The sequence below is a fragment of the Anomaloglossus baeobatrachus genome, chromosome 5 (genome assembly GCF_048569485.1).
Source record: "Anomaloglossus baeobatrachus isolate aAnoBae1 chromosome 5, aAnoBae1.hap1, whole genome shotgun sequence".
NCBI lineage: Eukaryota > Metazoa > Chordata > Amphibia > Anura > Aromobatidae > Anomaloglossus > Anomaloglossus baeobatrachus.
This window is the reverse complement of record NC_134357.1, coordinates 234,855,701-234,880,263: the sequence shown is the minus strand read 5'-3', so window position 1 is coordinate 234,880,263 and position 24,563 is coordinate 234,855,701. Positions and strand designations below refer to the sequence as shown.

Sequence of the window (24,563 nt, the reverse complement as noted above, 5' to 3'; positions counted from 1 at the left end):
ACAATGGCTGAATGCATAAAACATTTTTTGGGGTATTTTTACCCACTTCTTACCTAGGCCGTTTTCCTCTAGCTCACAAGGCAGGCTACTCCTTCCATACAGCTCCTCTTCATCGTCTAATACTTCAACTTTGATAATTTTCAGGTCTTCAACCTGAATAATCAAACAGACGCATGCTAAAGAGAATAATCCATAATAAACAGGTTCCTTGAAAATGTAGTTGCACTTACCTGATGAGCCTGTGGGCTACACTGAGGTTCTTTGGAATGAAAACCTCTTTCTGATGGATTTCTATTGTGGGATCCAACTGTAGGAATCACACACACACAGTGAATGAGTGCACATGCCATGGACAGGATTGGAGATTTTTCTGCAGGAAAGCAATATGTTTTTTTCCAATCTCACACAACCTTTTTAAGGAAAAGAGGAGACCATAACTAGTTAGGGCTAATCATAGACCAAGGATATTTCCATAGCAAGAAATGAATTGGGGTAACAGAAGCAACAGTATTACATTGATAGCTTTTGTCAAACACAACCTATGTCCCATTTGAAATGGACTGTTCAGGACTCTCACCGGTGTTACTTTCTTTTTCCACAATTATAAAAACTAAAAACAGAATAAAGGCACTCTTCTGTATTTGTACACTGGACATCTCTAGAACTTTCTTACACTGGTTAGAATATATTTATATTTTACCACGGTACCTGGATTTGAATTCAGAATGACATTACCTTCAGTTGACACCTTAGCTCGACCCTTTGGACAATCCTGGGACAATTCAGAGACTTTATTTTCTTTTGGATTTGCACTTTTTGCTAGATTTTTCTTACAGATTCCATCTATAGGAAACACAGACAATGACTGAATACCTAGTTTCTATGAAATGCTGGGGTATTTTGGTGACCCATGAAATTACTCTAACCTGTACTTGGACACCTTATGGTCTGGGGAATCTCCCTCATGACGTCCTTATACAGATCCTTGTGACTTTCTAGAAACTCCCACTCCTCCATGGAGAAATAGACCGTGATGTCCTGACACCTCACAGTAACCTGACACACAGTGATACAGTCATGATCCAGATACCACTAGGGTATTATGGTAGAATTTACCAGCGTTCCCAGAAGCGCTCACCTCTCCAGTCAGCAGCTCAATCTTCTTGGCGAGTTCTAGGATCTTCTGATCATTGTTCTTCTTCTCTATCAGTGAGTGAGGTGGAGGCTTCACGATGGGGCTCTGGATTCCACTGCAACCACTTGACACATGCGTTTTCCACAAAGCCTTGAAATGCTTACTTGACTTCTTTAAAAGGTATATAACTCTAAGTTAAAAAAAAAAAAAAAGAAAATATCATCCAACAGCATTTGCCATAACGAGGTTCATCACCATATGCCATAATGAGGTTCATCAGCATATGCCATAACGAGGTTTGTCTCATTCCTTCAGAGGCCTCACCTCACCAGTCAGCAAATATATAATCTTAAGGGTAAACTTTAGTATCATCTTTGTGGTATCCGTCCTCACTCCATCCATAACCCCACAGTCTGTAACAGATACAGCAAAGTAAGTAAATTAGGTATATCGTATATTATTACCTCCAATTAGATATGGAGCTCATTTTGTATTCTAGATCATCAGATCACCCTGAATTCCAATATTTCTCTTCCTAGAGATATTTTGTACCAGTTCAGATTTCATAGTCAATTAATTAATGATGATGGTCTAGTATCAGCAGATCTTTACGGAGAGACAGCTTCTGTACGATGATCTAACTAGAGAAAGCTGGATATCATTTGATATAATGGGGCCTGGACTGTCAATTCCTGGTCAGTTTGTAAAAAATAGGGCACTTTATTGCTCTGGCAGTAAAAAAAAAAAAAAAAAAAAAAAAAAAAAAAAAAAAAAAAAAATGTAAAAGGTGTTTGTGATTTTGATGTTGAAGAAACTTAGATTATTTTGACTGTAATTATTTTATAGTGAATGCAGATGATGTCTTGATGTCAGAATGACGGGCTGTACACAAACCATATATCACTTATGATTTATTATGGTTTTACAATGTGTCCGTAAAAAGTATTGTCTGTGTGTGATTTTTTTGATAAGCTGTCCAGAAGAAAAAAAGAAAAAAAAAAAAAATCAAGTTGGCAACCCCTGAATGGGACCCATGTTGTCCACAACACCTGAATCCATGGAACAGTAGATTACAAGCTGAGGGACAATTTAGGAGTTTCCAAAATGTAGGAGAAGGAAAAACTGGGCACTATCTACACTCAGCGGTTATTAACGCACCATATGGCTCATAAATTCAATGCATGGTTAAAGTCCATCAATTCCATATTATTTACTAGTATTGGCTGACAGGAAAAAACCGTTCATTGCAAAGAAAAAACACTTGCTGCACAGGGTAAGAGAAAGATGAATGGCACTCACCGGTAAAATGGTGTCAAAATCCTTTTAATCCAACATCAAGATACAAGTGAAGGCACGGGGGAGGGGGTGTACATGGCGCGTCGGACAACGGCCGTTTCGTGTCTTGTTTAACGCCTCTACGGGTCCACACACTGATGTAGTTTCCTGTTCTATTTAACCATCCGGTCGACATACTGACATCACAATTAAAAAACGGCAATTAAAAACCATATCAAGAAAGTAATCAAAGAGCCCATTACTTTTTTGTATGGAGCATCTACAATACATAGAACCCACATTCACAGAAAAACCAACATATCATGTTTCTCATTAAGTCCCAAAGGGCCCATTCCATTATATTTCATGATCTATTGTGATTCCTTTTGTAATAAGATTTTGTGGAAATCTCCATCTGTGGGATCGACTTTCTCTAGTCCAGCGAATGTTAACACATTACGGTCCTTGTTGTGTACCTCTCTAATGTGCTTTATCATTCTAGTTGCATCTACACTACACAATTATGGAATCCCGATGCTCCCTAAAGCGGACAAGAAGTGGGCGAATGGTTTTGCCAATATAATACATTCCGCAAGGACAAAAGATAATGTATACAACCGCTACAAGTGATTAAATGGCTTGTTGTACGTTATTTGTCTCCTATTTTCAGGGATTTATCTATAAGCTGGAATTTGCAGAAGGAGCAACTGCCCCATTTGTGGTTTTCTGAGGGGCAGATTGTATGTAACCATGTTTTAGGGGGGGGGATATTTTATGAACCAGCTCATCCTCTAGATTTTTACACCTTCTATAGGCTATAATTGGTCATTGCTTAGCGATCTCCGCCAAATCATTATCCTTTTCTAACAGAAACCATTTTTTGTTGATTATGGTCCTAATGGTCTTATCCATGGGGCCATATTTAAAATTGAAGACAAATCTGGACATTTTCCTTTTTTCCCTGTCAGTAATAGAAGACTTTATGGGAAATGGACTCATTTGTGCCCGCTTCTGTGCATTGTCGATGTATTCTAATGGATAACCCCGTTCCAAAACCCGCACTCTCAGTTCCTCGGTTTGTTTATTCAATTTTTGTAAATCGTTTGTAATCCTATTTAAATGTAAGAATTGACCGTACGGGATAGATTTTTTTATGTGTGCTGGATTTGCACTATTGTAGTGCAAAAGCATGTTTAACGAAGTTGGTTTTCTGAATAATTCACGTTCTATTTTAGCATCTTTTGATGTTAATTTAACATCTAAGAATCCAATGGAATTACTTCCAAATACATCGGGAAAGAACAGGTTTCATTTATTCACAGAATTTAGATAGGAAACAAAATATTTGAACTCCTCCTCCAAACCGTCCCAAATGATTAGGCAGTCATCCACAAACCCGAGGACATTTTTTTAATGTGCTTTAAGAATGGGTTATTCACGTTATAGATCAAATAATCTTCTACTTGCGCTAAGAAAATATTATCTGGGGTGCAAGCCACCGGGGTACCCATGGCCACCCCACTGTTCTGAAGGTACCATTTGTGGCCAATATGTGTAGGTGGAGATTTCCACAAAATCCTATTACAAAAGAAATCACAATATATTATGAAATCTAATGGAATGGGCCCATTGGGACTTAATGAGAAAAATGATATGTTGGTTTTTCTGTGAATGTGGGTTCTATGTAGATGCTCCATACAAAAAAAGTAATGGGCTCTTTGATTACTTTCCCGATATGGTTTTTAATTGCCGTTTTTAAATTGTGTGATGTCAGTATGTCGACCGGATGGTTAAATAGAACAGGAAACTACATCAGTGTGTGGACCCGTAGAGGCGTTAAACAAGACACGAAACGGCAATCGTCCGACGCACCATGTACACCCCCTCCCCCGTGCCTTCACTTGTATTTTGATGTTGGATTAAAAGGATTTTGACACAATTTTACCGGTGAGTGCCATTCAACTTCCTCTTACCCTGTGCAACAATTTAGGAGTTTGTTGAGTTCATTTTCAATAGACAATGCATGCTGGAAAGGGAGTAAAAGGAAGTTCCAGCTCCTAAAATGCTGGCTGTATGTCGATAAGAGACTGTTCAATCAAAGAGTGGATGGCAAATAATAATCATGAAAATTAAGACTGTTCCTAGAGATATTAGACTGGTACAGTTTATCACAAAATTGAGTACACCCCCTAACATTTTTTTAAAATATATTATTATATCTTTTCATGGGACAGCACTGAAGACAAGACACTGATACAATGTAAAGTAGTCAGTGTACAGCTTGTGCAACTGTGTAAAGTTGGCGTGCCCGCTAAATAACTCAATAAACAGCCATTAATGTCTAAGCCGCTGGTAACAAAAGTGAGTACACCCCTAAGTGAAAACACCCAAATTGTGCCCAAAGGGTCAATATTGTATGTGGCACCATTATTTTCAAGCGCTGCCTTAAAGGGAATCTGTCACCAGTTTTTTCCCTATTAAATAAAAAATATCACCTTCTGCAGCTCCTGGGCTGCATTCTAGGAAGGTGTACCTTGTTGCTGGCCCCCCTTGCAGATCCCTAAAAGAACTTTATAAAAGCTTACTGTTTCCTATGCAAATGAGTTTGGTTGGCCGGGCTCTAATTCAGCTCCTGTCCCCCCTCCTGCCGCTGTTCGCCATCTCCCAGTCATGATTTACATAGATGCCCCACACTGCTGGTCTCTGGCGCAGGCGCATTTCGCTATGCCTTTATCGCGGGGCCGAGCATAAAGTTTCCCTCGCGCGAGCGCCGGTGATGTAGTTGCGCAGGCACGAGATTATGGGCGGCGCTGTGTATGACCTCACCAGCGTCAGCTTCGTACCCGCCCATAATCTCGCACCTGCACAGCTACATCACCGGCGCGAGGGAAATCTTATGCTCAGCCCTGCGATAGGGGCACAGTGAAATGCGCCTGCGCGAAACTCCAGCAGCGTGGGGCGGTGTCATCCATGTAAATCATGACTGGGGGGACAGCGAACAGCAGCAGGAGGGGGGACAGGAGCCGAATTAGAGCCTGCCCATCTGGCCAACCAAACTCCTTTGCATAGGAAACGGTAAGATTTTATAAAATTCTTTTAGGGGTCTGCAAGGGGGGCCAGCAACAAGGTGCACCTTCCTAGAATGCAGCCCAGGAGCTGCAGAAGGGGATATTTTTGGTTTAATAGGGAAAAACTGGTGACAGGTTCCCTTTAACTCTCCTGGGCATGGAGTTCACTAGAGCTTCACAAGAACCACTGGAATACTCTTCCATCCTCCATGACATCATGGAGCTGGTGGATGTTAGAGACCTTGTGCTCCTCCAGCTTCTGTTACAGGATGCCCCACAGATCCTCAATAGGGTTTAGGTCTGGAGACATGCTTGGCCAGTCCAGCACCTTTACCTTCAATTTCTTTAGCAAAGCAGTACTCGTATTGGAGGTATGTTAGGGGTCGTTATGTTGGAATATAAAGGGAGGTGATAATATTTAATTTAATTGTGCTATTAATTCCACAGCACTTTACATATATTGGCAACACTGTCCCCATTGGGGCTCACAATCTAGAATCCCTATTTGTAGGTCTTTGGAGTGTGGGAGGAAACCTGGGTACCCGGAGGAAACCCACACAAACATGAGGAGAACATACAAACTCCTTGCAGATATTGTCCTTGGTGGGATGTGAACTCAGGGCAGCAGCGCTGCAAGACTGCAGTATTAATTACTGAGCCATTGTGCCGCCCCCATGCTTTAAATCAAAAGTATCACAGTACATGTTGGCATTCGTGGTTTCCCTCAATGTACTGTAGCTCCCCACAGCGAGCAGCTCTTATGCAGCCCCAAACCATGACACTCCCACCATCATGCTTGACTGTAGGCAGCACACACTTGTCTTTGTACTCCTCACCTGGTTGCCGCCACACACACTTGACACTATCTTGGTCTCATCAGACTATAGGACATGATTCCAGTAATCCATGTCCTTAGTCTTTTTGTCTTCGGCAAACTGTTTGGGGGCTTTTTGTGCATCATCTTAAGAAGAAACTTGCTTCTGGGATGACAGCCACGCAGATCAATTTGATGCAGTGTGTGGTGTATAGTTTGAGCACTGACAGGCTGACCCCTAACACCCGTCACTTCTGCAGCAATGCTGGCAGCACTCATATCTATTCTGAAAAGACAACCTCTGGATGTGATGCTGAGCATGTGCCCTCAACTTATTTGGTCGACCATGGAGAGGCCTGTTCTGAGGGGAATCTTTCTTGTTAAACTGCTGTATGCTCTTGGCCACCGTGCTACAGCTCAGTTTCAGGGTGTTGACAATCTTCTTATAGCCTAGGCCGTTTTTGTTTTGTTTTTTTTAAACACCAAATTTTATTCCAAATTTTCATATGCATTATATCTTGTTAAACAATATATCAAGTATGGCTTCACCATGTCCATTAACAGGTTATTGGCAATTAACTATTCCTCCTGTTTCCCTTGTTTTCCCCCCCTTCTATTCTAAAATAACTCCCCCAACAACTTAGCACACTTTTTTTCCCCCTGTCTAGCCCACACGAAGAATACCCAACCACGCCACATTTTGTCATTTTTTTTTCCACCCCATGCCTCTAGATGAATCATTTGCCTTCTTATCACACCTTCACATTATGGCTGTTTTAATTTCCCCAATGTTCCCTTAATGTCTTCCAGTAGATACCACTCTGTGTACGTGAAGGGGGTAACTATTGTTTGTATTTCTGTACCTTCACATTGTTTTTCAATGAATTTTCTCCATTTTTTAAAGAATGCGTCGGTCAAACCATCTGTTTTTTCTGCTGTCCTCTGTTCAATTCTAAGTAGCATTTTAATCTGCCTCATTACCTCGTCTTCTGACGGAACCTTGCCTTCGAGCCATATGCCCAGCAAAGCCCTTTTTCCTATTATGGCTATACTATGGAACAGCTTTGGTATTCTCTCTTTTTTCACTCACTCTTGCCATTTGTTCAACATGGTCATCATGAAAAATCCATATCAATGTGTCCATCGCCACCTCTACCCCCCATATACTAGTTATTAGCGCCTGCATTTTTTTCCAGAATTTTTGGCTCTCTGGGCATTGCCAAATCCCATGTAACAGATCCGTGTTTAGCATCCTACATTTGGGACAATGTGCTGTGTTATTAACCCTCTGTTTGTTTGGTATGTTGAAGCCATAGATCGCCCTGTGCATCAGTCTAAACTGTGTGTCCCTCCAGCCCTCATTAACCACCTCTTTTCTCATGCTCATCCATCCTCTTAGTATCTTGTCCCCTGCTGTCTCATCTCCCAATTGTCTCACCCATGTTCCCAGGGTCTTATCCCTGCTTAAGGGAACTAACACCTCTCGCAAAGCTTTGTATAGTGAAGTTATGTTAATCTCCCGCTGCTCCTGCATAATAAGTTGGTCCATGTCATTCATCCCTTGTTCCTTCCCGACATCTCTCAGTAGCTGCATTATACCTTTCTCTATCTGTTTATATTGTATAACTTGGAATGGAGAGAGCCCATATTTTGTCACAATTTCTTGATAGGACAACCATCTAATTTCCGTCTCATGAAGCAGATCTTTCACCCCTTTTATTATACCTTTTCTCCTCCATTCTATAAATAATTTGTTTTCCCTGCCGGCTGGGAATTCCGGGAAACTCCATATGTTTAAGTATTTAGATATTCTACAGAAGAAACACTACATCCCACTGCTCCTGTGTTACCAATCCTTCAGACTGGACACTACATCCCACTGCTCCTGTGTTACCAATCCTTCAGACTGGACACTACATCCCACTGCTCCTGTGTTACCAATCCTTCAGACTGGACACTACATCCCACTGCTCCTGTGTTACCAATCCTACAGACTGGACACTACATCCCACTGCTCCTGTGTTACCAATCCTACAGAAGGAACACTACATCCCACTGCTCCTGTGTTACCAATCCTTCAGACTGGACACTACATCCCACTGCTCCTGTGTTACCAATCCTTCAGACTGGACACTACATCCCACTGCTCCTGTGTTACCAATCCTACAGACTGGATACTACATCCCACTGCTCCTGTGTTACCAATCCTTCAGACTGGACACTACATCCCACTGCTCCTGTGTTACCAATCCTTCAGACTGGACACTACATCCCACTGCTCCTGTGTTACCAATCCTACAGACTGGACACTACATCCCACTGCTCCGGTGTTACCAATCCTTCAGACTGGACACTACATCCCACTGCTCCTGTGTTACCAATCCTTCAGACTGGACACTACATCCCACTGCTCCTGTGTTACCAATCCTACAGACTGGATACTACATCCCACTGCTCCTGTGTTACCAATCCTTCAGACTGGACACTACATCCCACTGCTCCTGTGTTACCAATCCTTCAGACTGGACACTACATCCCACTGCTCCTGTGTTACCAATCCTTCAGACTGGACACTACATCCCACTGCTCCTGTGTTACCAATCCTTCAGACTGGACACTACATCCCACTGCTCCTGTGTTACCAATCCTTCAGACTGGACACTACATCCCACTGCTCCTGTGTTACCAATCCTACAGACTGGACACTACATCCCACTGCTCCTGTGTTACCAATCCTACAGACTGGACACTACATCCCACTGCTCCGGTGTTACCAATCCTACAGAAGGAACACTACATCCCACTGCTCCTGTGTTACCAATCCTACAGAAGGAACACTACATCCCACTGCTCCTGTGTTACCAATCCTACAGAAGGAACACTACATCCCACTGCTCCTGTGTTACCAATCCTACAGAAGAAACACTACATCCCACTGCTCCTGTGTTACCAATCCTTCAGACTGGACACTACATCCCACTGCTCCTGTGTTACCAATCCTACAGACTGGACACTACATCCCACTGCTCCTGTGTTACCAATCCTTCAGACTGGACACTACATCCCACTGCTCCTGTGTTACCAATCCTACAGAAGGAACACTACATCCCACTGCTCCTGTGTTACCAATCCTACAGAAGGAACACTACATCCCACTGCTCCTGTGTTACCAATCCTACAGAAAAAAAACACTACATCCCACTGCTCCTGTGTTACCAATCCTACAGACTGGACACTACATCCCACTGCTCCTGTGTTACCAATCCTACAGAAGGAACACTACATCCCACTGCTCCTGTGTTACCAATCCTTCAGACTGGACACTACATCCCACTGCTCCTGTGTTACCAATCCTACAGAAAAAAAACACTACATCCCACTGCTTCTGTGTTACCAATCCTACAGACTGGACACTACATCCCACTGCTCCTGTGTTACCAATCCTTCAGACTGGACACTACATCCCACTGCTCCTGTGTTACCAATCCTACAGAAAAAAAACACTACATCCCACTGCTTCTGTGTTACCAATCCTTCAGAAAAAAAACACTACATCCCACTGCTTCTGTGTTACCAATCCTTCAGACTGGACACTACATCCCACTGCTCCTGTGTTACCAATCCTACAGACTGGACACTACATCCCACTGCTCCTGTGTTACCAATCCTACAGACTGGACACTACATCCCACTGCTCCGGTGTTACCAATCCTACAGAAGGAACACTGCATCCCACTGCTCCTGTGTTACCAATCCTACAGAAAAAAAACACTACATCCCACTGCTCCTGTGTTACCAGTCCTTCAGACTGGACACTACATCCCACTGCTCCTGTGTTACCAATCCTACAGAAGGAACACTACATCCCACTGCTCCTGTGTTACCAATCCTACAGAAGGAACACTACATCCCACTGCTCCTGTGTTACCAATCCTACAGAAGGAACACTACATCCCACTGCTCCTGTGTTACCAATCCTACAGACTGGATACTACATCCCACTGCTCCTGTGTTACCAATCCTACAGAAGAAACACACTACATCCCACTGCTCCTGTGTTACCAATCCTACAGAAGGAACACTACATCCCACTGCTCCTGTGTTACCAATCCTACAGAAGGAACACTACATCCCACTGCTCCTGTGTTACCAATCCTACAGACTGGACACTACATCCCACTGCTCCTGTGTTACCAATCCTACAGACTGGACACTACATCCCACTGCTCCTGTGTTACCAATCCTACAGAAGGAACACTACATCCCACTGCTCCGGTGTTACCAATCCTACAGAAAAAAACACTACATCCTACTGCTCCTGTGTTACCAATCCTTCAGACTGGACACTACATCCTACTGCTTCTGTGTTACCAATCCTACAGAAGGAACACTACATCCCACTGCTCCTGTCTTACCAATCCTACAGGGAGGACACTACATCCCACTGCTCCTGTGTTACCAATCCTACAGGGAGGACACTACATCCCACTGCTCCTGCAGTACTGAGGTTAATACATCCCACCCCTCCTGTACCAGCACATTTTGCTTCCCATGTGATATAGCATTCAGTCAGCGGTGAATCCTGCAGACAGTAATCTCCTCCTCCTGTGATTACATGGAGAGCCGTAAGCACATTCCACACTCACACTACAGGTCACTGCCCCTGCACGACATAACCCATTCTGCTCCCCCCCATGGTATAAGCAGGTAGTATATTCTGCCTGCTGTCCACCCCTATGTTCTGCTCCCCGTGTGGTATATTCCATTCCTCCAGCAGTACAAGCCCCGTTACCTGCGCCTCCTCTTTGTTACCTCCACTTCCTGTCTCTCCGTTGTTTTCCTGAATGCAGGTGGACGTGGTAACGTTATTTACTTGGCCACACCCCCTCATCTCCCTTTCATTTTCTGCTGTGAGTGCCCTTATATGGATAGTGACGTAATTTTGTTGCCCTAGTTACCTGGATACGCTCTATTTATAAATCTGTCCTCAATGCAGGAGCATGGCAGCCATTTTCTTGTAGTTCAAATTCAGGCTACTTTCACACATCAGTTTTTTGGCATCAGGCACAATCCGGCGTGTGCCTGATGCAACGGATCCGGCGCAGAATATGCAAAAGCTGGCTACACATTAGCGTTTTTTTGCCTAGCAAACTGCATGTTACAGGATCCGTTTTTAAAGGAGAACAACGCATGCCACCGCTAGTGACCTGAACGTTTTTTACTGGATCCATCTACCGGATCCAGCATAAAAACGGACCGTTCACTTCCGTTTGCATGCGTTTGGGTGCTGTTTTTTGACTTAGGCTACTTTCACACATCAGTTTTTTGCATTCAGGCACAATCCTTTTTTTTCCTGATCCAAAGGATCCAGCAAAAAAATGTAAAACCGTATCCACCGGATCCGGTTTTTAACGGATCCGTTATGCCGGATGCGTACAAAACCGGATCCGGTGGATACGGTTTGCATCCGTTTTTGCATCCGGTTTGTCCTTTTTTTTTAAGGATCAGCTTTTTTAGTTAATTTGGTGCATGCGCAGTTTACAAAAACGGATCCGGTCGCCGCATCCATTTTATACCACATTGCGCCGGATCCGGCGTCCATAGGCTTTCATTGTAAAACACGCCGTATCGTGCCGGATCCGGCGCAATGCGTTTTTTTTGCCGGACAAAAAAACGTTGCAAGACACGTTGCCTCCGGCCACCGCTTTGATAAATTTTGCCGCATCCGGAAAAAAACGGATGCAACGCAAAGCCATCAGGTACAATCCGGTTACAATGCAAGTCTATGGGGATAAACCGGATGCGGTACCGGATCCGATTTACCCGTTTTTTCCGGATTGTACCTGATGGGAAAAACCTGATGTGTGAAAGTAGCCTAAGCCTACTTTCACACATCCGGTTTGAGCCGTGCGGCTCAATCCGGCTGTGAAACCTATGCAACGGATGCGGCGAAAACACCGCATCCTTTGCATAAGTTTTTACATGCGGCCGGTCCGTTTTTTTCCGGTTGCGGCACGCTACTGAGCATGCGCAGTGGAAAAAAACGCATGTGGCGGCCGGATGCGTTTTTTTCCGCATCGCGCCGCATCCGGCGTCCATAAGCATGCGGCGCGATGCGGCTATTTTTGCCGGAGCAAACAACGTTGCAGGGAACGTTCTATCCGGCTGCGGCATCGGCTAAATCTGCCGCATGCGGCAAAAGCCGGACCGAACGCAAGCCCCTGCGGCACAATACGGCACTAATGTAAGTCTATGCAAAAAACCTCGCAACCGTTTTTTTTTGCCGCCGGTTGCGGGGTTTTTTGCATAGACTTACTTTTTCTGCAGAGTGCCGTATTGTGCCGCATTGCAGAAACCGGAGGTGTGAAAGTAGGCTTAGTTTTGACGGATCCGTTTTTATTCTCAGCAGCTATATCATCTGCCATTCAGCTCTGCTACATGAGCGCTGACAGCAGACACAGCCAGAGCGATGTAGTAGAGCTGAATAGCCGCTGACAGCAGACACAGACAGAGCCGCACGATCAGAATGAAGTCGGATGAACTTCACCCGACTTCATTGTCATCCCGCGGCTCTGTCTGTATGTCATGGGCAGATTTTCAGTCACCGGTGAAGGTCTCACCGGTGACCGCAGATCCCCTGAGTGACCGCAGTGAGCCGCACGATCAGCGGTGCCGTCACTGAGATTACCCGCGGCCACAGCTGCAGTCCTCCCGCTAAGATTTGTGGCCGCGGGTAACCTAAGTGACGTCATCGCTGATAGCGCGACTCACTTCAGTCGCTGCAGGGAGCTCACAGAGAGCGGTCGTGGTCTGTGACCGCTCTCTGTCAGCTTCTGATGTAGCAGAGCTGAAAGCGTCGTGGGACCTCTGTGGATTACGTCGGACCTGGAGGGGTATTTGGGGACTTTAATAAAATGGTGAAAGAGGTTGTTGTTTTTTGTCATTTATTACAAATAAAGGATTTTTGGATGTGTGTGTTTATTTCTTTAACTAACATGTTAATCATGGAAGTTATCTTGGGGAGACATCTGCCATGATTAACCTAGGACTTAGTGGCAGCTATGGACTGCTGCCATTAACTCCTTATTACCTCGATTGCCACCGCACCAGGGCAATTCGGGATGAGCCGGGTACAGTCCCGGGACTGTCGCATCTAATGTATGCGGCAATTCCGGGCGGCTGTTGGCTGATATTGTTAGGCTGGGGGGCTCCCCATAACGTGGGGCTCCCCATCCTGACAATACCAGCCTCCAACCGTATGGCTTTACCCTGGCTGGTATGAAAATTGTGGGGGAACCGCACGCCGTTTTTGTTTAATTATTTATTTATTTCATTTACTGCACGATATAGACTCGCCCACCGTCACCTGTGATTGTTTGCAGTGAGACAGCTGTCACTCTACGTGGGGGCGTGTCTAACTGCAACTAATCATAGGCGCCGGTGGGCAGGGAAAGCAGTGTATACCAGATGGAATAATGAGCGGCCGGCTTTTACAAAATAGGAAAAGCCGCCGGAGCTTTGTGACAGCCGTGCAGCGCCGCGCCGGTGATCGGTGGGTATGAGAGAGGGGGGAGAGGGATAGACAGATAGAGAGAGATAGACAGGGAGACAGAGAGACCGACAGAGAGAGAGACAGACCGACTGACAGAGAATAGAGATTGACCGACATCGACAGACCTCACTCATTTCCAGTGTTTTCTGCAACATGTGATAAATGTATTTATTTAAACGCATGTCACTAGGATGGTGTGTGCCGTCCGTGTGACATCCGTTTAATTTCACGCTCCCATAGACTTACATTGGAGTGACTCACGCGAGAAACTCACCAAAACGCAGCATGCTGCGAATTTTTTCTCAGTCCGATTTGGACTGAGAAACAAATAGCAGATGGGAGCTGAATCATTGATTAACATGGGTCCGAGTGCAATGCGAGAATTTCTCACATTGCACTACTGCGAGAAAATCGCAAGTGAGAAGCCGGCCTTACAATCTATCTATCTATTCATCTTTCTATCTCTATCAATCTATCTTTCTATCTAGCTAAATAGATAACAAACTCTCTCTATAAAAATTTTGATTTTTCTGTCTATCTATTTTTTTGGAAGAATATATCAATCAATATATCGATCTCTATATCTATGTATTTATATATCATTCTTTGTATTTTTCTATCTAATTTTCAAAGAATCAAATTAAATAATTAATTATCTAACTATCATTTTATTTAGCTATCTATCTATGTATGTAATTATATATATATATATATATATATATATATATATATATATATATATATATATTTGCCTTATTCTGTCTGTCTGTCTGTCTGTCTTGCTCCAAAATTGTGTCCTTACGGTGACACAAAGCTGATTGGCCGCTGGGCTCGCCATGGCCCCGCCCCCCGCACGGATTGGCCGCTCGCCCAGGCTGCGCCCCCACACGGATTGGCCGGCCGCTCGCCCAGGCTCCGCCCCCCCACAGATTGGCCTCTCGCCCCAGCACCCTGCAGGCATTGGCAACTCGGCCACGCCCCGCCCCCCTCACGCAATGCACGCTAGCTCTGGCCCCGCCCCCCCATGCATTCCCCAAACCGACACGGTCACGGAGCCACGACTACCAGGTGAGTACTGTACCCCTGGGAGCCCACATCAGCGTACGCCGCCAAACCCAGCCGACACTTCCCCTTGCATTGCTGGGGCTGGCCGGCGTATGCTGGTGTGGGCTCTCGTGCGAGCGGGGGACGAGATACGCTGGTAACAATGGTAGCATAGTTACCAGCGCATCAAGGTCCTGCAGCGGTGGAACATACACACACGCACACACATAACAGCACACACACACACATACATACACACACATCAGATCACACTCACTCTCACACACACACACACACACACACACACCTCACACACACATCACATCGCATCCACATACTCACAACATCCTGGGATATCGCTTGCTTCTCGGCGGCGATACTGTGCTGTGAGCTTCCAGGACCTGCCGGAGGATCACAAGGCCAGAAGCATGTGGTATCTCCGGATGTTGTGAGTATGAGCGCGTATGTGCAATATCGTCAATGTGTGTGTGTGTGAGTGTATGCGATCGGGTGTGTGTGAGTGTATGCGATCGGGTGTGTGTGAGTGTATGCGATCGGGTGTGTGTGAGTGTATGCGATCGGGTGTGTGTGAGTGTATGAGATCGGGTGTGTGTGGGTGTGTGTGGGTGTATGCGATTGGATCTGTGAGTGTCGGCAGAGGAGCACGGCATGCTGGAGGAGGCTGGGAGGAGAGAGGCTGATCCTGGGGAAGGCTGGGATGGGGAGGCTGAGAGAAGAGAGGCTGATGCTGGGGGAGGCTGAGGCTGGGGTAGGCTGGGAGGAGAGAGGCTGATGCTGGGGACCGAAAAGGCTGATGCTGGGAGGAGAGAGGCTGATGCTGGGGGAGGCTGAGGCTGGGGTAGGCTGGGAGGAGAGAGGCTAATGCTGGGAGGAGAGAGGCTGATGCTGAGAGGAGAGAGGCTGATGCTGGGGGAGGTTGAGGCTGGGTTAGGCTGGGAAGAGAGAGGCTGATGCTGGGAGGAGAGAGGCTGATGCTGGGGGAGGATGAGGCTGGGAGGAGAGAGGCTGATGCTGGGAGGAGAGAGGCTGATGCTGGGGGAGGCTGAGGCTGGGGTAGGCTGGGAGGAGAGAGGCTGATGCTGGGAGGAGAGAGGCTGATGCTGGGGGGAGAGAGGCTGATGCTAGGGACAGAAAAGGCTGATGCTGGGAGGAGAGAGGCTGATGCTAGGGACAGAAAAGGCTGATGCTGGGAGGAGAGAGGCTGATGCTGGGGACAGAAAAGGCTGATGCTGGGAGGAGAGAGGCTGATGCTGGGATGAGAGAGGCTGATGCTGGGGACAGAGAGGCTGATGCTGGGAGGAGAGAGGCTGATGCTGCGGGTAGAGAGGCTGATGCTGGGAGGAGAGAGGCTGATGCTGCGGGCAGAGAGGCTGATGCTGCGGGTAGAGAGGCTGATGCTGGTGCAGCATGGGGGATGGAGCACGATGGGGGGTGCGCAGCATGGGGGATGGAGCACGTTTGGGAGTGCGCAGCATGGCGGATGGAGCACGTTTGGGAGTGCACAGCATGGCGGATGGACCACGTTTGGGAGTGCGCAGCATGGCGGATGGAGCACGTTTGGGAGTGCGCAGCATGGTGGATGGACCACGTTTGGGAGTGCGCAGCATGGCAGATGGAGCACGTTTGGGAGTGCGCAGCATGGTGGATGGAGCACGTTTGGGAGTACGCAGCATGGCGAATGGAGCACGTTTGGGAGTGCGCAGCATGGGGGATGCAGCACGATGGGGAGTGCAGAGTATGGCGGATGGAGCATGTTTGGGAGTGCGCAGCATGGCGGATGGACCACGTTTGGGAGTGTGCAGCATGGCGGATGGAGCACGTTTGGGAGTGCGCAGCATGGCGGATGGAGCACGTTTGGGAGTGCGCAGCATGGGAGATGGAGCACGATGGGGGGTGCGCAGCATAGGGCATGGAGCACGATGGGGAGTGCGCTGCATGGGGGATGGAGCACGATGGGGAGTGCGGAGTATGGCGGATGGAGCACGTTTGGGAGTGCGCAGCATGGCGGATGGAGCACGTTTGGGAGTGCGCAGCATGGTGGATGGAGCACGTTTGGGAGTGCGCAGCATGGCGGATGGAGCACGTTTGGGAGTGCACAGCATGGGAGATGGAGCACGATGGGGGGTGCGCAGCATAGGGGATGGAGCACGATGGGGAGTGCGCTGCATGGGGGATGGAGCACGATGGGGAGTGCGCTGCATGGGGGATGGAGCACGATGGGAAGTGCACACCTCCCCCCAACACACACACACACACACGCGCGCGCACTGCACAACACACCACACACACACACACACTGGGAACCACAAACAACTGCCCTACACAGACACCCACACACACAGACAACGCTGCACACACACAACACCCAACACACAAACACCGCGGCACACACAAATATACGCACATACCGCACAACACACACATTGCACAAAACATACCTCCCCCCAAAACACACCACACACACACAAACCGCGCAACACACACAACGCTACAGACACACAGCGCTCCACAAACAATGCAACACACGCAACACACATTCAACACCGCTCTCACCCCCCGTCACACCCAGACAACACCCAGAACATGTACAGCGCCCTACACAAACACTTGGTAACTACACACAACAACATCTATATATATATACTAGAAGGTGGCCCGATTCTACGCATCGGGTATTCTAAAATTTACGTATTGTGTAGTTCATGTATGATTTTTGTTATATATATATATATATATATATATATATATATATATATATAAAACAAAAATCATACATGAACTACACAATACGTAAATTCTAGAATACCCGATGCGTAGAATCGGGCCACCTTCTAGTATATATATATATATATATATATATAGTGAGGTAGCGACCACCGATGTTGTGGATGGTCGCAGTGGAGAAGGATCCCCCTGTGATATTGAACTGAAGGTGTGACTGTGGGACTTGTAGTTCCACAGAACTTGGGTTGTAATTAAGGGTTAGGTTCCCTTTAAACTGTGACCAGTGTGATGGACAGAGCTGGAGAATCACATACCTCCACCTGTGGGTGTATCCGGTTGGGTTTTAAGAGACTGTTAGTTTTAGAAACAGGGGGAAGCCTGAGAGTGCTGCACATGGAGGATGTGTGCTGGAGATCTCAGTCTGTGTGAAGACTGAAGAGAGACTCCTGGAAATCAGTCCCGGTGATGACTGGGGAAAAATACTGCAGCCTGGCTGGAGAGGGCTGGAGGCTGCAGGAAGCAACCACAGTGACTTGTGTTCGCTGGCTGGAGCCAGAGTGTGGAGAATCCACTATGGACACTTAATTGGACTGGAAGCCCACGGTATGTGGATGTTATATTTTCCTTTAAGCCAGGAGAGGCTTCATTGTGTTTTGGAAGGGCAGTTTATGTTGGTTACTAATAAACTGCTGCATTTTTGAGAGAGACTGTGTTGCCTGTGTATGCCTAAGCTACCCTGCACCGCTGCAAGCGAGTAAAACCCCCAGGTTGCGGTAAGCAACGTTCACATATGGTGGAGAATGCGGGCAGCAATCCAGGCAGCACGTCTAGCAGCTGCAGAGGTGTTGTTCCTGTGGATCAGCCGGGTCCACGAAGGTTGTTTTTTTTTTTTTTTCTGCTGTCTACACACTGCAAGGAAGTGTTGCCTGTGGATTGGCGGGTCCACGAAAACAATTTTCGAAGCTGTCTGCAGTGGATCGGCGGGTCCACGAAAATCGTGTTGGCGCACTCAAGCAGCTTTCGGTGGATCGGTGGGTCCACGAACAGGGACAGCGTACTCCAGCTGCTGGCGGTGAATCTGCGAATCTGCGGGGTTCCGTGCTGCAGTGGCGAGAGACCAGTGACTGGAGGTTCCAGGCCAACCCAGAATTGCGGGGCCCTGTTTGGTGAGCAGTGATACACCACAGGCTGGAGATCATGGTTGTACGGGCGGTACAACCTGGAAAGGTTAGTGGTTCTCTAACCCCCCCCCCTCTTTAGACCACCGGGTATTACCCATTGGAGCGCCCCTCCTGTTTGTTTTCTTGTTTCAGCATAGAGGGCGCACAAATGGATGCTATGGAGGAGCTGTACCAGTTCCTTGTGCGTGGACAGCAGGAGCCGTCAGTGCGCACTGATGTGGCAGCAGTGGACCAGTTGATGAACTCCCTTCTGGGTCCAATACGAACACAGGGTGCCCAGCGAGATAAAGGGGAACTGTGTGAATTCGGGTCTAAAGACACTGCAAGGAAGCCACAGAAACCCCAAAAGGAGGCGGAGTCCCAGAAAACGGTGGTGACACGAAAAGGGGCGGAGCATCCCAAATCCGAAGGTGTAGTGGCACCAATGGACAGTAGCCAAGGACAATGGTGTTCATGCTATTCGTGTCCGGTCTGCGGTACAGACTGCCCGGCTGATGAGAAGTCACGTCTGTGTTCTGTGGAAGTTGATGGCAAATGTGTGACTGGGCTGGTAGACTCGGTGAGCTTGGTGTCCCTGGTGAGGGCCACGCTCGATACCTACCCGATTCTTGGAAGGATGGAAGCCCGCTGCAGACATGGGAACATTGGAGAGTATCCACGGTCCCGAGTGGTCATTGAGACGGATGGGGTGTTTGGATCCGTTAATGTTGGGGTAGTGCCTGACTTACCGCATCCCATTATAATAGGCCGGGACTTTAATTTTTTTGAGGACTTGTGGTCGATGGCAGAAATGGCCAGCTGCTTGTGTAAAAGCCGGAAAGGCTCAAAGGAAGCCCTATCACAGCGGGAGGCTGAAAGTGTTCCTAGTAGTATGATATTGTGTAATAAGGGGAAGACCGTTAAAAATGGGAGAGCTCCAGACAGGGGGTTCAACACTTGGTTAAGTGGAGGCTTGTTAGTCCAGGACACCAGGGGGAGTGACACTGACTCTAGTAACCTGACGACTGAGTACAGTGAGGTACAGACAGTTGAGAAAGATAAAATCTCCTCTCGACGCCGAAGATGTAATAAGCGCCAAGGGGTAGTGCAATGTATATCGTCTGAGTGGGGAGAGAAGGTTGAGGAAGGCACGTTGACAGTAGCAACCGCTAATGTAGAGTCAGACAGTGAAATCCTGAAAAAGAAAGAGTCAGAAACTGAACAGACACACTGTAACGACAGAAATCAGCAGGGTGAAAGTGCAAAAAAGGAGCCGACCAAAACAGTATTGGTGATGTCCCCTATGATTTCCTGGTGTGAAGCTGATGGTCTGTTGAGTGAAAACACTATAGGAGAAGAAATCCTGGAGGCTGTTGGTGGAGGAAAAATCCACAAAGGTCATGGTGAGCAGACCAGTGATCCACGCAGTGCTGGGGTGAATAATAGTGCAAACGGCACAAAAGCTGTTGTAGACCCCAGAGAATCTGAGGTTGAAGGTATGGAGTGCAAGAAAGCCTCTGAAGTTGCAGAGAATCAAGAGGAAATTGAGGGAGATGCTGCAGAGTCCCAAGAGATGGCTGAAGCTGCAGAAATTGAGAGAACCCTTAAAGTAGGGAAATCTAGCCCAGAAGTCCCATCAGCAGCTGAGAGCTTAACTGAACTTACTGGTAAGACCAAGATGGAGGCCATAAAGATGGACTTGGTACAGAAGATTGAGAATCTTGAGGCCAAAGATGAGGAAAAATTCAAAGGCTCTGAGGCTATGGAAAAACCTGAGGAGAATGCAACTCCAAAGGTGGAGCCTGTGATAAGAAAAGAGGATGGATATGGAAGACCCAAGGAACGGTCCGATGGCCTTACAGGTAAAGAAATTCGGCCAGTCTTTACGTGCATGCCTGGTAGAAGTCCCTGCAGACTTGAGAAAAGCCTGTGCCAGTGAGGCGGTACATGAAAAATTCAAGACGGCCGTAGGAGCCTATAAAGTGTACTTTGCCCCAGAGTCTTGTCGGTTGCTGGTGTGCTCTGTAAGTGATGTCACAAAGAAGCGGGTGGCTATCCTGAGTGGCATGCACCTACAGTGTCTTCGCACGAAGTGGCTCATCTCTACAAAGATGGAAGAAGACACCAGACGATTGGAGCATATGAAGCGGCTCACCGCAGCGTTTCAGGAAGTGGTGGTTGTGAAGAAACCATTAATTGGGCTTGTAATAAGAGCGCTGAGAAGTAACATTCAGCAATCCAGGAAGGTTCCAGGTATTACAGCTATTGAATTGGAAAAAAAACAGTGGAACATTCCGAATCTATGGGAAAACTGCAGGAGCAGTCAAGACAGCTCGGAAGTTGTTGGAGTTTGTGGAGGAGGTCACACAAGTGCCCAGAGAACTGGTTAAGAAGCTGATTGGAAGAAATGGAAGAGTCATGCAGGAGATGGTTGACAAATCCGGTGTGACGAGAGTAAGAATTAATATTCATAATGAAGCCAAGATACTCTGTGAAGTCGGTATGGTTCCATGTGTCATTGTGGGAACAAAGGAGTGTGTTGAAAATGTACGAGTCCTCCTAGAGTACCGCCTGGGTTACCTGGAAGAACTAAGGCAGTTGAACCTAAAAAGGCAGAATATTGCAGAACAACTCCATCAAGTGGGTATGAGGTGGAGACCGCTTTCAGGCTGGGGCCAGGAGAAGGGTTGCCCACCTGATAAAGGTGTTGCTTCAGTTGGCACAGAAAGTAGGTCCTTTAATGAAAGGAACCAAGGTCATGGAAGACCTAACTACACTTTGGGCTATAGCATAGACTCTGAATGGTCCAAGTCCTCTACTCTAAACTCCAAAGGAATGGATGAAGGTAGTGATGTATCTACAGCGAAGGATGGTCTTGAAAGAACACACCAACAGAGCGATGACAACCGAAGACGCCATGGCAGAACAAGCCATAGTATATCTGCAAAAAGAGAATGCAGACGGTCTAGATATAGCAGATCGTCTATCCGCTCAGTGCTGAGGTGCCCAGACAGTAGCCCTTCTAGTGGATTAGATAGCTCAGAGTCAGACCAGACAGTAGTTTCGACTGGAAGAGACTTTCGCTACTACACTAGCCGTTGGAGAGAGTCATGGAGAGATAAGTCTGACCGGGGGGCGTACCTGACAAGGAGGTTGACTGAGACGAGTCTGGTGACAATGACCGACTTTCTGTCAGGAGCTAAAGCTCAAATTTATCAGAGAGGGCCCTCTCAACTTGTAGGGCAAGGTAACACTAATGCCCTGTCTCAGGGCCCCTGTGGGTTATCAAATGTTCAACCCTACAAGTTTGAACAGAGGGGGGGGATATGTGAGGTAGCGACCACCAATGTTGTGGATGGTCGCAGTGGAGAAGGATCCCCCTGTGATATTGAACTGAAGGTGTGACTGTGGGACTTGTAGTTCCACAGAACTTGGGTTGTAATTAAGGGTTAGGTTCCCTTTAAACTGTGACCAGTGTGATGGACAGAGCTGGAGAATCACATACCTCCACCTGTGGGTGTATCCGGTTGGGTTTTAAGAGACTGTTAGTTTTAGAAACAGGGGGAAGCCTGAGAGTGCTGCACAAGGAGGATGTGTGCTGGAGATCTCAGTCTGTGTGAAGACTGAAGAGAGACTCCTGGAAATCAGTCCCGGTGATGACTGGGGAAAAATACTGCAGCCTGGCTGGAGAGGGCTGGAGGCTGCAGGAAGCAACCACAGTGACTTGTGTTCGCTGGCTGGAGCCAGAGTGTGGAGAATCCACTATGGACACTTAATTGGACTGGAAGCCCACGGTATGTGGATGTTATATTTTCCTTTAAGCCAGGAGAGGCTTCATTGTGTTTTGGAAGGGCAGTTTATGTTGGTTACTAATAAACTGCTGCATTTTTGAGAGAGACTGTGGTGCCTGTGTATGCCTAAGCTACCCTGCACCGCTGCAAGCGAGTAAACACCCCCGGGTTGCGGTAAGCAACGTTCACAATATATATATATTAAATAAATAAATCAAACTAAACCTCCCTCATCTCATTTTTAAAACCCTCGATCTCTTGGACTCACTATCGTTCAAACATTCACGCAATCTACTCATCTGTATATGTTATTATTTTTAAGGGGGTCCTTTAAAAAAAAAAATAAAAAAAAGATAGTTAGCTAAACCAATAGTTAGATATTGAAGAGATACATAGATATATAGATCGATAAAGAGATAAATATAGATAGATGCATTGAAATATATACAGTTAGGTCCAGAAATATTTGGACAGTGACACAATTTTCGCGAGTTGGGCTCTGCATGCCACCACATTGGATTTGAAATGAAACCTCTACAACAGAATTCAAGTGCAGATTGTAACATTTAATTTGAAGGTTTGAACAAAAATATCTGATAGAAATTGTAGGAATTGTACACATTTCTTTACAAACACTCCACATTTTAGGAGGTCAAAAGAAATTGGACAAATAAACCAAACCCCAAAAAAATATTTTTATTTTCAATATTTTGTTGCGAATCCTTTGGAGGCAATCACTGCCTTAAGTCTGGAACCCATGGACATCACCAAACGCTGGGTTTCCTCCTTCTTAATGCTTTGCCGGGCCTTTACAGCCGCAGCCTTCAGGTCTTGCTTGTTTGTGGGTCTTTCCGTCTTCAGTCTGGATTTGAGCAAGTGAAATGCATGCTCAATTGGGTTAAGATCTGGTGATTGACTTGGCCATTGCAGAATGTTCCACTTTTTGCACTCATGAACTCCTGGGTAGCTTTGGCTGTATGCTTGGGGTCATTGTCCATCTGTACTATGAAGCGCCGTCCGATCAACTTTGCGGCATTTGGCTGAATCTGGGCTGAAAGTATATCCCGGTACACTTCAGAATTCATCCGGCTACTCTTGTCTGCTGTTATGTCATCAATAAACACAAGTGACCCAGTGCCATTGAAAGCCATGCATGCCCATGCCATCACGTTGCCTCCACCATGTTTTTACAGAGGATGTGGTGTGCCTTGGATCATGTGCCGTTCCCTTTCTTCTCCAAACTTTTTTCTTCCCATCATTCTGGTACAGGTTGATCTTTGTCTCATCTGTCCATAGAATACTTTTCCAGAACTGAGCTGGCTTCATGAGGTGTTTTTCAGCAAATTTAACTCTGGCCTGTCTATTTTTTGGAATTGATGAATGGTTTGCATCTAGATGTGAACCCCTTTGTATTTACTTTCATGGAGTCTTTCTCTTTACTGTTGACTTAGAGACAGATACACCTACTTCACTGAGAGTGTTCTGGACTTCAGTTGATGTTGTGAACGGGTTCTTCTTCACCAAAGAAAGTATGCGGGCGATCATCCACCACTGTTGTCATCCGTGGACGCCCAGGCCTTTTTGAGTTCCCAAGCTCACCAGTCAATTCCTTTTTTCTCAGAATGTACCCGACTGTTCATTTTGCTACTCCAAGCATGTCTGCTATCTCTCTGATGGATTTTTTCTTTTTTTTTTCAGCCTCAGGATGTTCTGCTTCACCTCAATTGAGAGTTCCTTAGGACCGCATGTTGTCTGGTCACAGCAACAGCTTCCAAATGCAAAACCACACACCTGTAATCAAGCCCAGACCTTTTAACTACTTCATTGATTACAGGTTAACGAGGGAGACGCCTTCAGAGTTAATTGCAGCCCTTAGAGTCCCTTGTCCAATTACTTTTGGTCCCTTGAAAAAGAGGAGGCTATGCATTACAGAGCTATGATTCCTAAACCCCTTTCTCCGATTTGGATGTGAAAACTCT

General features: G+C 46.6%; 1 protein-coding gene across 1 annotated transcript in view; it reads right to left on the bottom strand.

The window, feature by feature from the left end:
- LOC142312712 (uncharacterized) overlaps window positions 1-24,563 on the bottom strand; it is a 167,417-nt gene that overhangs the window by 5,425 nt on the left and 137,429 nt on the right. The window contains exons 16-21 of the mRNA XM_075351700.1: window positions 11,085-11,161; window positions 1,139-1,325; window positions 927-1,056; window positions 736-843; window positions 231-307; window positions 54-153 (exon numbers count right to left, since the gene is read on the bottom strand). Of these exons, the coding sequence (XP_075207815.1) occupies window positions 54-153; window positions 231-307; window positions 736-843; window positions 927-1,056; window positions 1,139-1,325; window positions 11,085-11,161 (679 nt within the window). The remainder of the gene's footprint in view (window positions 1-53; window positions 154-230; window positions 308-735; window positions 844-926; window positions 1,057-1,138; window positions 1,326-11,084; window positions 11,162-24,563) is intronic.